The 13,921-nt window shown below is 41.6% G+C and overlaps 1 protein-coding gene across 1 annotated transcript in view; it reads left to right on the top strand.

The window, feature by feature from the left end:
* The first annotated feature begins 5,067 nt into the window (after window positions 1-5,067).
* Window positions 5,068-13,921, top strand: part of ADPGK (ADP dependent glucokinase) — an 87,109-nt gene continuing 78,255 nt past the window's right edge. The window contains exon 1 of the mRNA XM_030190367.1: window positions 5,068-5,471. Within this exon, the coding sequence (XP_030046227.1) occupies window positions 5,260-5,471 (212 nt within the window). The 5' untranslated portion in view covers window positions 5,068-5,259. The remainder of the gene's footprint in view (window positions 5,472-13,921) is intronic.

Genomic DNA, 13,921 nt, shown 5'->3' on the forward strand with positions numbered 1-13,921 from the left:
GGAAACTTGCCTGAGGTGGGCTTACTTTACCGATTAGATTGGAACGGGCCCATCGTGTATGGGAGATACCAGGCCGCGCATCATAGTGGCTAAGTTCCACTCATACAGTCCAAAAGCGGATTTACTCGGAGCATACAAGGGCTGCCACAAGTCAAGACTATTCTGTGGATCTTACAAAGAAGCGTTAAACCTTTGGCACGGTATGCTCAAAACTCTTTGCACATAAATATCACTTTACACTTCAGTACCTGGCCATACAAGAATCTTTAGAGATGGCTGGTGGGTGACATATTCTTCTCCAGATGATGTAGCCACATATCCAGTGTGAGCTTTATCATATTTTTTTCTTTTTTTTCTCTTCAGCTGTGTTTAATTTCTACAGACTGAAGATATTACATTGCCTAGACTCATTTTCAAAGCACTCAGACTTACAAAGTTACACAGAAACCTATGGAACTTTGTAAGTCTAAATGCTTTGAAAAATACAACTCTATGTGAGTCTTTAAGGGTGGTTTCATAGACTATGATGGATCACATGAAGCTTACGTAATAACATTTTATTACAACCTTCCATGTGAATTTGTGTCCCTTTAGGAGTGTATATTCTGCATCCATTTATCTAATCTGCAGTATGGGGGGGGGGGGGGGGGGGGGGGAGAACCTCAGCTAGCATGATGGCTTGACTCTCTCCACAACATGAAGGGTGTCACGCAAGGCCTACAAAATGTGGGAAGGGTAGGAGGGAGTGGGTGTGGAAGGTTATTCTAACATTGTTTGGTCTTTTTTTAGAATTGGTCTATGCAGGTTTGGGGAGATGGAATATTTGTTCGTTTTACGAGAAAGGTGGTATGTCTCTGTCAAAAAAGCTTTGAAGGTCCCTCTCTTGTCTGTATGGAATGATCTGTTTCTCTTAAGCGCCTAGACATATGGTGTATGGCTGGATTATTCTCTCCATGTTCTGGGTGAAGCTGAGTGCTTGGAACTGACAGTAGACTTTATTGGTCTTGCATACTTGTTCCACAGTGACATCTTTCTATGCATATAGGCTCCACCAGGATTGTATCATGGAATATTTCTGGTGTGTCCTCTCCTGTCAAGCAGACTAAAATTCTAACTCATTTGAAATTGTGCAAGGTGGGTATTGCTTGTCTCCAAGAGACCTGCTTGATGGACCAGGAACTCTGGAAATTGAGTAAGGGTTGAGTGGGAGAGACCTTCTATTCTTCCACCAAACGTAGGCGTGGTGGGATGGTGGAGTTGATCCATAAAGGTTTGCATTGCCAGGCCTCCTTGGTTACAAAAGACACATATGGTAGATTCCTTTTACTAAAAATTATGACTCAGGAGCGTGCATTTCATCTCCTTGTGGTCTATGCTCCTACTATTAATGAAGATGTCTTTTTCAAAAATTGGTTAAAATGGCCCTGACAGATATGACTATCCATCTTTACATGGCTGGTGATTTCAACCAGGTAGCAAATCCTCAGATGGATCGTTCTTCCCCCTTAACATGTGTGGGGACCAACAAAGGGCATCAACTATCTTTGCACTTCTTTAGACTTGGTGGAACCCTGGAGATTACTACACTACACAGACAGGGATTACACCCATATGTCTAGGGCCCACAGCACCTTAGCAGGGCCCTGTGCAGACCAGTTCGGTGGGGCCCCCAGTCTCTATCTAGCCCCACCCCTTCCACCACCTAGCCTTGCCCCTTGTTGCCAAGATATGTTTTAAATTTTTTTATTTCAAATAAAGACAAATCAAGCAAAACTTGTACAGAAAAACTAATTCAAATAAGCACAATGCTATCATAGGAAACCTTTGGGTTTAAAAAGCAAAATCATGTAAGGATTAGATAAATTAATTAAAACAAATGCCCTTAATATGTAATAATGAAACAGTGATTGAATATTCACATAGCAAGCAGCCTGAGCCAACAGATTTATTTTCCACTGAACATAATTAATGTTGTATGAACTTGAAGGTTAATAGTGTGCTGAACTGGACAATGTTGGCACTTTTAGACTGACACTCTGGACAGAACTTCTGCATGAAGGAAGCTCTTCCCTCATTATTCATAAGTACATAAGTACAAAAGTATTACCATACTGGGACAGACCAAAGGTCCATCAAGCCCAGCATCCTGTTTATTTATTTTATTTATTTATTTTATTGCATTTGTATCCCACATTTTCCCACCTTTTTGCGGGTTCAGTGTGGCTTACAATATGGGTTAGATGTTGGATATACAATTTGTTACAGATTGGTTATGGATTACATTGTGCAGAGTTATGCGAAACAATTGAGGTGTCGTTAAGGAATGTAACAATGGAACACAAACATTGAAACTTTGGAAGGAAACAATGGGAGCTTAGAGAGCGATAAAAAGGCATGAAGACATATGGTATATATCTTTCTGTGAGTAAAGGTATGAATGATGTGATAATACGGGAATGAGAGTTCAGAGGTGAATGTATGATGCATTAGTGAACAGCAAGTGTGGGCTTTATGTGTTTTGGTTCTTTCTGTAAATTTTTTCAAAAAGATGGGTCTTCAATAGTCTGCGGAAGGAAGCTTGCTCGTTGATTGTTCTTAAGTTGCGCGGCAGTGTATTCCAAAACTGCGTGCTCATGTGAGAAAAGGTTGACGCGTGTAGCGCTTTGTATTTCAAGCCCTTGCAATTGGGGAAGTGGAGGTTAAGGAAGGTTCGGGATGATCTTTTGGCGTTTCTGGGTGGTAAGTCTATTAACTCAGACATGTAGGCTGGGGCTTCGCCGTGAATGATTTTGTGGACTAATGTACATACTTTAAAAGTGACGCGTTCCTTGAGTGGAAGCCAGTGCAGTTTCTCTTGTAATGGTTTTGCACTTTCATATTTTGGCTTTCCAAAGATGAGTCTGGCTGCCGTGTTCTGGGCTGTTTGACGTTTCCTCAGTGTTTGTTCTTTGCAATCTGCGTATAGCGAGTTGCAGTAATCCAGATGGCTGAGCACGAGGGATTGCACTAGGCTGCGAAAGACGGATCTTGGGAAGTATGGTCTTATCCTTTTCAGTTTCCACATGCTGTAAAACATCTTTTTAGTTGTGTTGTTAGCGTAGGGTTACCATATGGCTCCAGAAAAAGGAGGACGGATTGAGCCAGCCGGGTTTTACTTCCATTGCTTTCAATGGAAGTAATTAAGCCAGCCGGGTTTTTACTTCCATTGCTTTCAATGGAAAGCAATGGAAGTAAAACCCGGCTGGCTCAATCCGTCCTCCTTTTTCTGGAGCCATATGGTAACCCTATGTTAGCGTGAGTTTCGAGCGTTAGGTGGCGGTCAATAGTGATTCCAAGGATTTTTAGCGTTTCTGAGATTTGAAGGTTCAGGTTTGGTGTGTTTATAGCTGTGAATTCTTTTGTGTTGTATTGGGAGGTGAGTATCAGGCATTGAGTTTTTTCTGCGTTTAATTTCAGACGAAATGCATCTGCCCATGTGTTCATGATGTGTAGGCTTTGATTGATTTCATTGAAGATTTCGTTAATGTCTTGTTTGAAGGGGATGTATTTGTCACATCATCAGCGTATATATATGGGTTGAGGTTATGGTTTGATAGGAGTTTTGCCAGAGGGATCATCATTAGGTTGAAAATGGTTGGTGAGAGAGATGATCCTTGTGGTACTCCACATTCAGGTGTCCATGCCTTAGACGTGGTCGAATTTGATGTGACTTGATACGAACGTTGGGTTAGGAACCATTCGAACCAATTCAGGACATTTCCTCCAATGCCAAAGTATTCGAGTATGTGTAATAGGATTCCGTGGTCAACCATATCGAAGGCACTTGACATGTCAAATTGCAGGAGGAGTATATTGTTGCCAGTTGCAATTATTTGTTTAAATCTAGTCATAAGGGTGACTAATACTGTTTCTGTGCTATGATTTGACCGGAATCCTGATTGGGCGTCATACAGTATTGAGTGTTTGTTTAGATAGTTTGTGAGTTGTTTGGTTACCATTCCTTCGGTTATTTTGGTTATTAGTGGTATGGATGCTACTGGCCTGTAGTTGGTTATTTCACTCGTGCTTTTCTTTGTATCTTTAGGAACTGGGGTGAGTAAGATTTTTCCTTTTTCTTTTGGGAAAAGTCCGTTTTGTAGCATGAAGTTCACATGGCTCGTTAGGTCTGTTTCCAACAGTGGCCAATCCAGGCCACAAATACCTGGCAAGATCCCCCAAAAGTACTAAATTTATACTGCTTATCCCAGAAATAATGGATTTTCCCCAAGTCCAATGTAATAATGGTCTAAGGACTTTTCCTTTAGGAAGCCGTCCAAACCTTTTTTAAACTCTGCTATGAAATAGTAGTAATAAAAAAGGCAAGTGCATTTTTATAATATACCGCTGTGTTCCACAGAACAAAAGAAGCACTTTCCACATGCCATCTTTTGTAGGCACAGGAAAAAAAAAAGATGTTAAATGCTCCCAAGTTTCAACCTAATGAATGTTCTTTTTTAAATTGTACTTATAAATAGCAAGTCTTATTGTTAAGCACCTGATTGTGATAACATAATGTCTGTTTTGGTGGCCCTTTACTAGGTGAAACATTTCTGCTCGAATAGAAAGTACCTATAACCAGCACCTCCAAATGACACAATGATTTTCAATGTAGAACTAATTACTGCTCTAACAGACTTCCTCTGTGTAGTACAGCCTATGCTGCAGAAGGCATGTTTGAAAATATAAGTGAGATGATCAAATAAAAATACTACCAACAATAAAGAACGGCAACGTGGATAGAAAAGCCCACAGGTTTGCTTGCTTTGTTATGGGTGAATGCGGATGACGGCTGCGTGGAGGATGGGAAAGCGAGATTAACCCAAATTGGCTTTAGGTTTTTGACGTCATGCCGGCTCCTGTTCTCAATCTCTCATCTAACCTCCTTGGTCTCGGATGGTTCTCAAGTCACTCACTGTGCGTTGTAGGTCTCGTCTTACGTAAACGTCGGAAGTGGGATGGTGTTTGAGTGGTCACGCGCGGGCTGCGTGCCGGGTTTCGTTTTATCTGTGCCGTGGAAAGCCTGAAGAGGATTGCTGCATTTTTCTGTCGTAACGCTTCATTGTTACTCTGTGCTCGGCTACTTTGTTGACTCATGTGAAAAGGCAGCGAGAAATTATCTTGCAGTAGAAACAGCAAGGCTTGCTTGCTTTCTTTTTATAAATTTTAAGTTGTATTCTTGCATTTTATTAATATCTCCTCCCTAATCTTTCTACCCCTGTCATGTGGTACAGGGCGCTCTGCGTGGCTCTCTGTGCACTGTCGGTGGGGTTTCTTGTTTACCAGGGCCCGGAGTTACCCGAATCAGCATTAGGGTTCTTGTCTGCCTCTCTGCACCACCTCCAGGGGGCGCCTTCCATCGAGCAGGTCCTGGCTTCCACATGGGATGCTGTCATTGTTGCCCCATCCAGACAGTGGCGTAAAGTTGCTGTTGGGTAAGTAGTCATAGGGACAAGGTATGATTTCTCAGACGTGGTTATTGACTGCTATCCTGGCTGGAGGAGGTTTTACAGTACAGCGTTAAAGCTAGGGTGCTGAGGGTTAAACCATGAAAGCAACCGATCCACAGCAGCAGAAGCCGGTTCGAGATTTCGAATAGTGGGGCCCTTTTACTAAGGCGCGTAGGCGCCTACGTCAAATTGGAACGACTGCCTGACTACTGTGTGCCCCAGGCGGTAATTTCATTTTTGACACATGTCCAAAACGTGGTAGAAATTTTCTACTGCATGGCTTTTACGTAGTGGTAATTGGCAATATATGCGTGCTGACGATTACCACCTAATTAACTCGTGAGACCTTACCGCTAAGTCAGTGAGCAGCAGATTTTAATTTTGCCGCACATCCTTTTTTGCATTCGCATTGAAAAATGGACCCGCATACATCCAAAACATGCACCAGCGCAGGCCATTTTTCGGTGCACCTTAGTAAAAGGGCTCCAGTGTTTCTTAATTTAGGTCTAGTGTGAGCTCATGAGACTGGTGGCTTGTACCCTTTTTTTTTTTGCGAGTTTCTCATGCACAAGGAATCAGGATAATTTCACTTTCCATCTTTTATTGCTAGCACGGCACACATTTTTGCTTTGTTAGTTAACATTTAAAGAGCTTATGTGAGAGATCTTATATAATGGTGAATGAGGGTGGATTTGAGAAGCCTGTATATCCACAGGTAAAGCAGGGACACTCGGTACTATGTGAAAATACATTTGCTAATTAACTATGTTTGGTGAATATGGTTGAGATGCACAGTTAGGATGTGTTGCCATCCGTTTGAATTGTTCTTGGAGTCTTTCTTTTATATTTAGCATTAAGGGCCAGTTACCATGTCTTTAATCAACTCTTGGTACCAGTGGCGTTCCAAGGGGCGCTGACACCCGGGGGGCGGATCGCCGATGCGCCCCGCCCCCCCGGGTGCAGCGTCTCCCCCCCTCCCCCCCCCCGTGCAGCGCGAACCCCCTCCCCCCAGGTTCCTGTTCCGGGGCAGAGGGAGCATGGAAATGAACGATGCTGACCGGCGCGCGGACCGCCCCCCCCCCCCTTGGTACGCCACTGCTTGGTACAAGTTCACAAGTCAGGACTCTGCCTAAAAACTCAAAGAATAACTCAGTAGTTTAGAACTGATATAGTTTCTGTTAGATGTCATGCATTCCACCATAGTTGCCAAAATTTCAAAATAATTGGGGGGGGGGGGGGGTGCCAAATGCAATACAAATGAGCTCTCTCTGGAAACAGGAGCTTGCTCAATATTAGGGGTGCTCCGCACCCACTAGTACCCTCAGAACTGGTCCTGTGTGTTCAAATGTAGTACATGCTTAGAAAGAGTGATAAAAGAGACAACCTCATTGTCTATGCCAGTGAACTTTGCTATGTTCCGGGTTGTTCTTGTACATAGTGGTTTGCAGTTTCAGTTTATGTATCTGGACACTAGGCTATTTTTTTTTTTTAATTAGATTCTTGATATACTTGTGGTACAACCAAAGTGGTTTACATATTACATACAGGTCCTTTCTCTGTGTTTATAGTGCTCACAGTCTAAAGGCCCTGTTTACTAGAATTATGGGCATCTACGTGGATAGCACGGCTTAGTAATATTACTAATAGTTTCTGTAGCACTACTAGATGTACACAGCACTGTACACATTATAAGCAGGTACTTTCTCTGTCCCTAGAGGGCTCACAATCGTAAGTTTTTGTACCTGAGGCAATGGAGGGTTAAGTGACTTGCCCAAAGTCACAAGAAGCTGCAGTGGCAATCGAACCCAGGTCACCAGCATCAAAGCCTGCTGCACTAACCATTAGGGCCCTAATTTTTGTCCCTGGGGCAAGTGGAGTGTTAACATTCAGAAATTGCATAACGTGCACTTCACTACAAACACAAAAAGTTAATAGCTATAAAATTACAAAAACAGTACCTTGTCAATATAATCTAACTAGCCGTAACTGGTAAAATATTTGCAGCAGCATGCATATCTCTTCTCCCTTCGTCTTCACATCCACATATACTGAGAACCACCAAGACTAGAAGATGTTTTAGGTCTGCAAATTAAAAAAAGGAGTAGTAGCCTAATAGTGCAATGAGCAATTTGCTCATTGCACTGTTAGGCTACTACTCCTTTTTTTAATTTGCAGACCTAAAACATCTTCTAGTCTTGGTTGTTCTCAGTTTATGTGGCTACCAGGGGATTCAGCGCCTCCATTTAATGCACTCCACAAGGCAGGTATTGTTGGAAGGCTGGTGAGAGACCTGAGATGTGAAGGCGAAGGGAGAAGAGATATGCATGCTGCTGCAAATATTTTACCAGTTACGGCTAGTTAGATTATATTGACAAGGTACTGTTTTTGTAATTTTATAGCTATTAACTTTTTGTGTTTGTAGTGAAGTGCACGTTATGCAATTTCTGAATGTTGGGGGGGGGGGGGGGGGGGGGTCCGTTATGTAGATTCTTGGTTCATTATGTCTGAATAATTGTTTTCTTTATTGTGGATGACTTTGAGAAGCGGTGTTCCTTGGGTGATTACCTCTTTATGTACACTGCTAGGTCTTGTTTTCTGAGGACTTTGCAAACAGAGCTCAGGTGTGTTTAGAGATGAATAAGAAAATCACAAACACACCCACCCTCTAAATCCTAGCTAGTTCCTGTACTGGATGTGCTCTGACGTATAGAAATGATCCTGACCTGGACTAAATTATTAAGTGTTGGCTAGTACTGTTGCAGTGTTTGATCTTTGCCCATTACTGTATTACATTTTGTGTGGGGTTCTGAGGTACCTGCATTTTCCTTTTCAAGTGAAGCAGTTCAGTATGCATGTGTGGAGGAATAGCCTAGTTTGTTTTTATTTATTTATTTATATATGACATTTATAACCCACATTTTCCAGTACAATTTCAAGTTCAGTGTGGCTGGAGGAGGGGGGGGTCAGAGTTCATATCCTCCTTCACTAATTCTCCTTGCAACTTATGACACATCATTCTCTGACTCAAACTGTAAGCTCTCTGTAAATGTCTATTTTACCTCAGGTATAACTTGCCTTGAGCTTCAGTTGGAAAGGCAAATAATTAAACTTAAAAAAAAAACTATTCACTTGTATAATTCTGCACATAATTGGAGGGAGGCCTTAATGCCCTCTTCCCCGCTAGTGTTGAAACAGGCTTTTAGTTAGGGGTACAAGTGTGCATTTGGGAATTGGTGATTTTGGATTATAAAGCAAAAACACTGTTGGTTGTGGATATAAGAAGGAAGGAAGTGTTGTCTTTGCAGCCAGAAAGAGAAAGCAGCCTCAGCTTTCATGGGTTGGATAGAGGATGTGCCAGAAATCAGTTACACAAATCAGTTACCACAACCGGTAGTTGACAAAGAGGCAGAGAGCCTGAAGGCAATAGTAACTGCATCAGAGGTTAGGAGGGCTAGAAACTTGGAGGGAGGAGAGGCGGTAGTGGAATTCTGTTTGGAGGAAGGAGAGAAAAAAGAGTGTATGGGTCTGGCCAGACCTGATACTCAGGTTACCCGAGGTAATAGCTGTTAGCAGGTTTGGCATCCTTCAATGGCATTTATTCTTGTCCTCTTCCCTCCTGCCCCTGGCTAGCTGTGTGGTTCCCATGTACATGTTTTGGGCGCTCGGGACACACCAAAACAGCTTTTTCAAATTCTGTTCTAGTTAATGCAGGACAGGTTATTGTTGCACTAATGTTATTTTCTGTTTTTCTTTGACGATGATGAATTTTTGATAGGTACTGAGGGGGAGAGGGATCTTGGGGTGATAGTATCCAAGGATCTGAAGGCGACAAAACAGTGTGATAAGGCGGTGGCCGTAGCGAGAAGGTTGCTAGGCTGTATAGAGAGAGGTGTGATCAGCAGAAGAAAGGAAGTGTTGATGCCCCTGTACAAGTTGTTGGTGAGGCCCCACCTGGAGTATTGTGTTCAGATTTGGAGGCCGTATCTTGTTAAGGATGTAAAAGGAATTGAAGCGGTGCAAAGAAAAGCTACGAGAATGGTATGGGATTTGCGTTACAAGACGTATGAGGAAAGACTTGCTGAACTAAACATGTATACTCTGGAGGAAAGGAGAAACAGGGGTGATATGATACAGACGTTCAAATATTTGAAAGGTATTAATCCGCAAACAAATCTTTTCCGGAAATGGGTAGGCAGTAGAACGAGAGGACATGAAATGAGATTGAAGGGGGGCGGACTCAGGAAAGATGTCAGGAAGTATTTTTTCATAGAGAAGGTGGTGGATGCTTGGAATGCCCTTCCTCAGGAGGTGGTGGAGATGAAAACGGTAATGGAATTCAAACATGCGTGGGATATACATAAAGGAATCCTGTGCAGAAGGAATGGATCCTCAGAAGCTTAGCCAAAATTGGGTGGCGGAGCAGGTGGGGGGAAGAGGGGTTGGTGGTTGGGAGGTGAGGATAGTGGAGGGCAGACTTATACGGTCTATGCCAGAGCCGGTGATGGGAGGCGGGACTGGTGGTTGGGAGGATGGGATAGTGTTGGGCAGATTTATACGGTCTGTGCCCTGAAAAAGACAGGTACAAATCAAGGTAAGGTATACACATATGAATTTATCTTGTTGGGCAGACTGGATGGACCATGCAGGTCTTTTTCTGCAGTCATCTACTATGTTACTATCAATGTTGCCTGTATAAGGCAAAACCTGCAAACTATCTCAAGGTGGGGAATTCAGTAAGCCAGTCACTCTTCAGATGTGGACTTGATGCTGAAACTGTTCTTTGATACCCTGTTAATGCATTTTCTTGCTATGTCATGAAAATGTTTTCCAATTATTTTAAAATAGTTCATCAAATAATGTAAAACTGCTATTCAGTATCCTGGCTTTAGGAACAGGAGACCTGGAAAGCATCTTTGCTTGTTTTCTTGGTCACAGTGCTTGACTTTAAACCTGTGCACTCTGCTTGATTTATCCTATAACTGTTGAAAATTAGAAACACATCCACAGCTTGTGATGCTTTTGGAATATCTGGGACATTAGAACTCATTTTGTTCCCCCAAAGCAAATTTAAAGAAACATTTTTTTAAGTTAAACTGAATTCTGATTTCATATTCAATTGTAAGGTGTTAAGCCACTCCCTCCAAACGTAGAGAGACGCACATGTGTGTCATTAAATACTGAGCACCCCAGTATTGAGCACGCTTCTTCATTTGTATTCAGGGAGGGGTAATTTTGTATTCTGTTTGGCATCCAGATCCATTTTGAAATGTTGGTGCCTATGGGCAGATGAACACACTCTGGTAAGCAGACTGTCCTCATTATCTACTACCACTCTACTCCTTATGGAATCTGGAATCTTGGTTATGGTTAGGTTGAAAGAGGAACAGAGGTCTGCAGAGTCCTACTTATTGTTCAAAAGCTCTGTTGTAATCCAGAGGAAAATGAACAAAACAAAATTAGAAAGGAATACTTAGGGAGTGCACAATTTCCTTGAGCGGTCTTCATCAACACTTCTCCATCCCTCCTTTGCCCACTTCTCTCCCTTAGCCATTCACTTTCCCTTGTCCTCATGTTCTTGCACTCCTTTTGTACCCTTTTCCACTGTTTCTTCCCACCTCTAGTTCCCTGTGCTGATCTCTTCACTATCCTCTCCTGCTCCTTTTTTCTGGCTTGTGGGACCCTGGGGATTCCCGCCAGTCACACTACAATAGCCAGTAGCTCTTCTCCCTCCTTCACCCTTGGCATTATTTTGACCTGCAAAGCAGGGATAGTTATGTGTTAATTTCTGTACGAATGAAAAGGATGGAAACAGCATGGTCAAACATGAGGTGTCATTTCACTTACTGGGAAGAAAACATAAAAATGCATGACTTCCACCGATTCTGCCAAAAGGTACTTTCCTTCCACTCAGTGAGCCAAATTTATCATCTAGGGCAGTGGTTACACCCAGCCAGATTTGGATGGCTTCCTAAAGGAAAAGTCCATAGACCATTATTAAAATGGACTTGGGGAAAATCCACTGCTTATTTCTAGGATAAGCAGCATAAAATGTTTTGTACTTTTTTTGGTTATTGCCAGGTACTTGTGACCTGGATTCGCCACTGTTGGAAACAGGATGCTGGGCTTGATGGACCTTCGGTCTGTCCCAGTATGGCAATGCTTATGTACTAACTCTCACTAAGAAAACCATTTGCCCCCTCGTCCCCTAACTAAGAACTTTCTTTCGATCCTCTACACACCATCTAGTCTCTAAAAATGCATTTCGCTTAAACTAAAACTCTGTTAAAATATAATTCTCTTATTTCTACATCCCCTTAAAATCTAATTCTCTACCTGTACTAACTAAAACTGCAAGCCACATTGACCCAAACATGTTTGGAAAATGTGGGATATAAATGCTGCTGTAAATATAAAATAATGGTGAATTCCAAATGTGCAAATAACAAGAACGGACTATACAGTTATACCTCCTCCTAAGTTGAAAGAGTGTACACTGATAATGAGAATGTTATAATGCCTTTGTATTGCTTCATGGTACGACCGCACCTTGAATACTGTATGCAATTCTGATCGCCACATCTCAAACAAGATATAGCAGAATTAGAAAAGGTATAGAGAAAGGTGACAAAAATGATAAAGGGGATGGGACAATTTCCCTATGAGGAAAGGCTAAAGCTGCTAGGGCTGTTCAGCTTGGAAGAGAGATATAGAGGTCCATAAAATACTGAGTGGAGTGGAATGGGTAGATGTGAATTGCTTGTTTACTCTTTCCAAAAATACTAGGACTGGGAGGCATGCAATGAAGCTACTAAGTAGTAAATGTTAAAACAAATGAGAGAAAATATTTCTTTATTCAAAGTGTAATTAAACTCTGGAATTCATTGCCAGAGAATGGTAAAAGCAGTTAGCTTAGCAGGGTTTAAAAAAGGTTTGGATAATTTTTTAAAAGAAAAGTCCATAAGCTATTATTAAGATGGATTAGGGAAGATCCACTGTTTATTTCTAGGATGAACAGCATGAAATCTGTTTTTACTGTTCTGGGATGTTGGTAGGTACTTGTGACCTGGATCGTCCACTGTGGAAACAGGATACTGGGTTTGATGGACCTTTGGTCTGTCCCAGTATGGCAAAGCTTATGTTCTTAACCTGAAATGCATGAGGCACCTATAGTACTGCCTCTGTACAGTCACCACCTAAGCTAATTGAAGTATCGATGGACTAAATTACAGGGAGCAAATATAAAGGCCTCCAGAAAGATAAATCAAGCAGCATGTGTGCACATGGCATTAAGCTTCTGGTTCAGATTTATAGGGCTTACTGTATGCTTTATACACTCTGTCAAAATTTGACCAATTTCAATACAATTTGAGATATATCATCCTTTATATATTTATTTATATATTATTACAACTCAATAGAGAAATAATACAGAAATAGAGAAATCACAATCATGCAAGTAACAATATGTGTCAACATTAAGAACATTGACAATTTGAAAATTATATTAACTTCGTCCACTATTTAAGTAATTTGGATCCAAGATGATAAGAAATAAAACAAAAAATTAGAAAACTAAATTAAAGCAACCCAGCAGACTCACTCCAGCCTATCTTACAGTGCGCTCATGTGGCTTAAGCAGTGATTTTTACCTCCTCTCTAGCTAACAAAAATTCTTCCAGTTGCTTCGGATTAAAGAATTGAAATTGTTTAGATTGAAATAATACACAACATGTGCAAGGAAATTTAAGTACAAAATTAGCGCCCAGGGCCAAAGTCCTTGGGTGCAAACTCAGAAAGGTCTTACACCTTTTCTGCGTTTCTCTGGAAAGATCAGGAAATATTCTAACTTTAGATCCCAGGAACTGCATGTCTAAGTGTTGAAAGGAAAGTCTCTGAGTAATCATTTCTAGTGAAGATTCCAGAAAAGATGTGAGATTCATGCCATCCCCTTCTTGATGTTGACCTTGAGAATTCTCCCCAACCAGTTTTTTTAAAAGTCTGGGGGATGTATCATCCTGAATAAATTTACAATAAGCCTGTACCCATGCCGGCTACTTCACCTAAACAATGTCTCCACCACCTAGCGATTCATCGTGATACATGCAGATGTCATTTTTCTTTAAACATAAACAGTTACTATGGTTTTCAGTCAGGAGGATCTGATCCTTATTAAAAATATGTATCTGGAGAAAGGTTGTGGGTCTCAGACTGATGCACCTCTTTTTTTGGAAACCCTTGCAAAAGAGTAAGCATAGAATGTGTTTTGAAGAAATTGTGAGAAATGAACTCAACTGATTACCAGTCAGGAAGCGGCAGGGTCAAATCAGTTTGCACCGAGCAAAACATCGTGACAGTTGAAGAATCAGGCAATGAAGTGGTGTTGTTTAGGTTAGGTGGCCAGTTTGAGCGTAGGCTTTATTGCAAACTTATTCGGG

Source organism: Microcaecilia unicolor, chromosome 1 (genome assembly GCF_901765095.1).
Source record: "Microcaecilia unicolor chromosome 1, aMicUni1.1, whole genome shotgun sequence".
NCBI classification, from domain to species: Eukaryota; Metazoa; Chordata; class Amphibia; order Gymnophiona; family Siphonopidae; genus Microcaecilia; species Microcaecilia unicolor.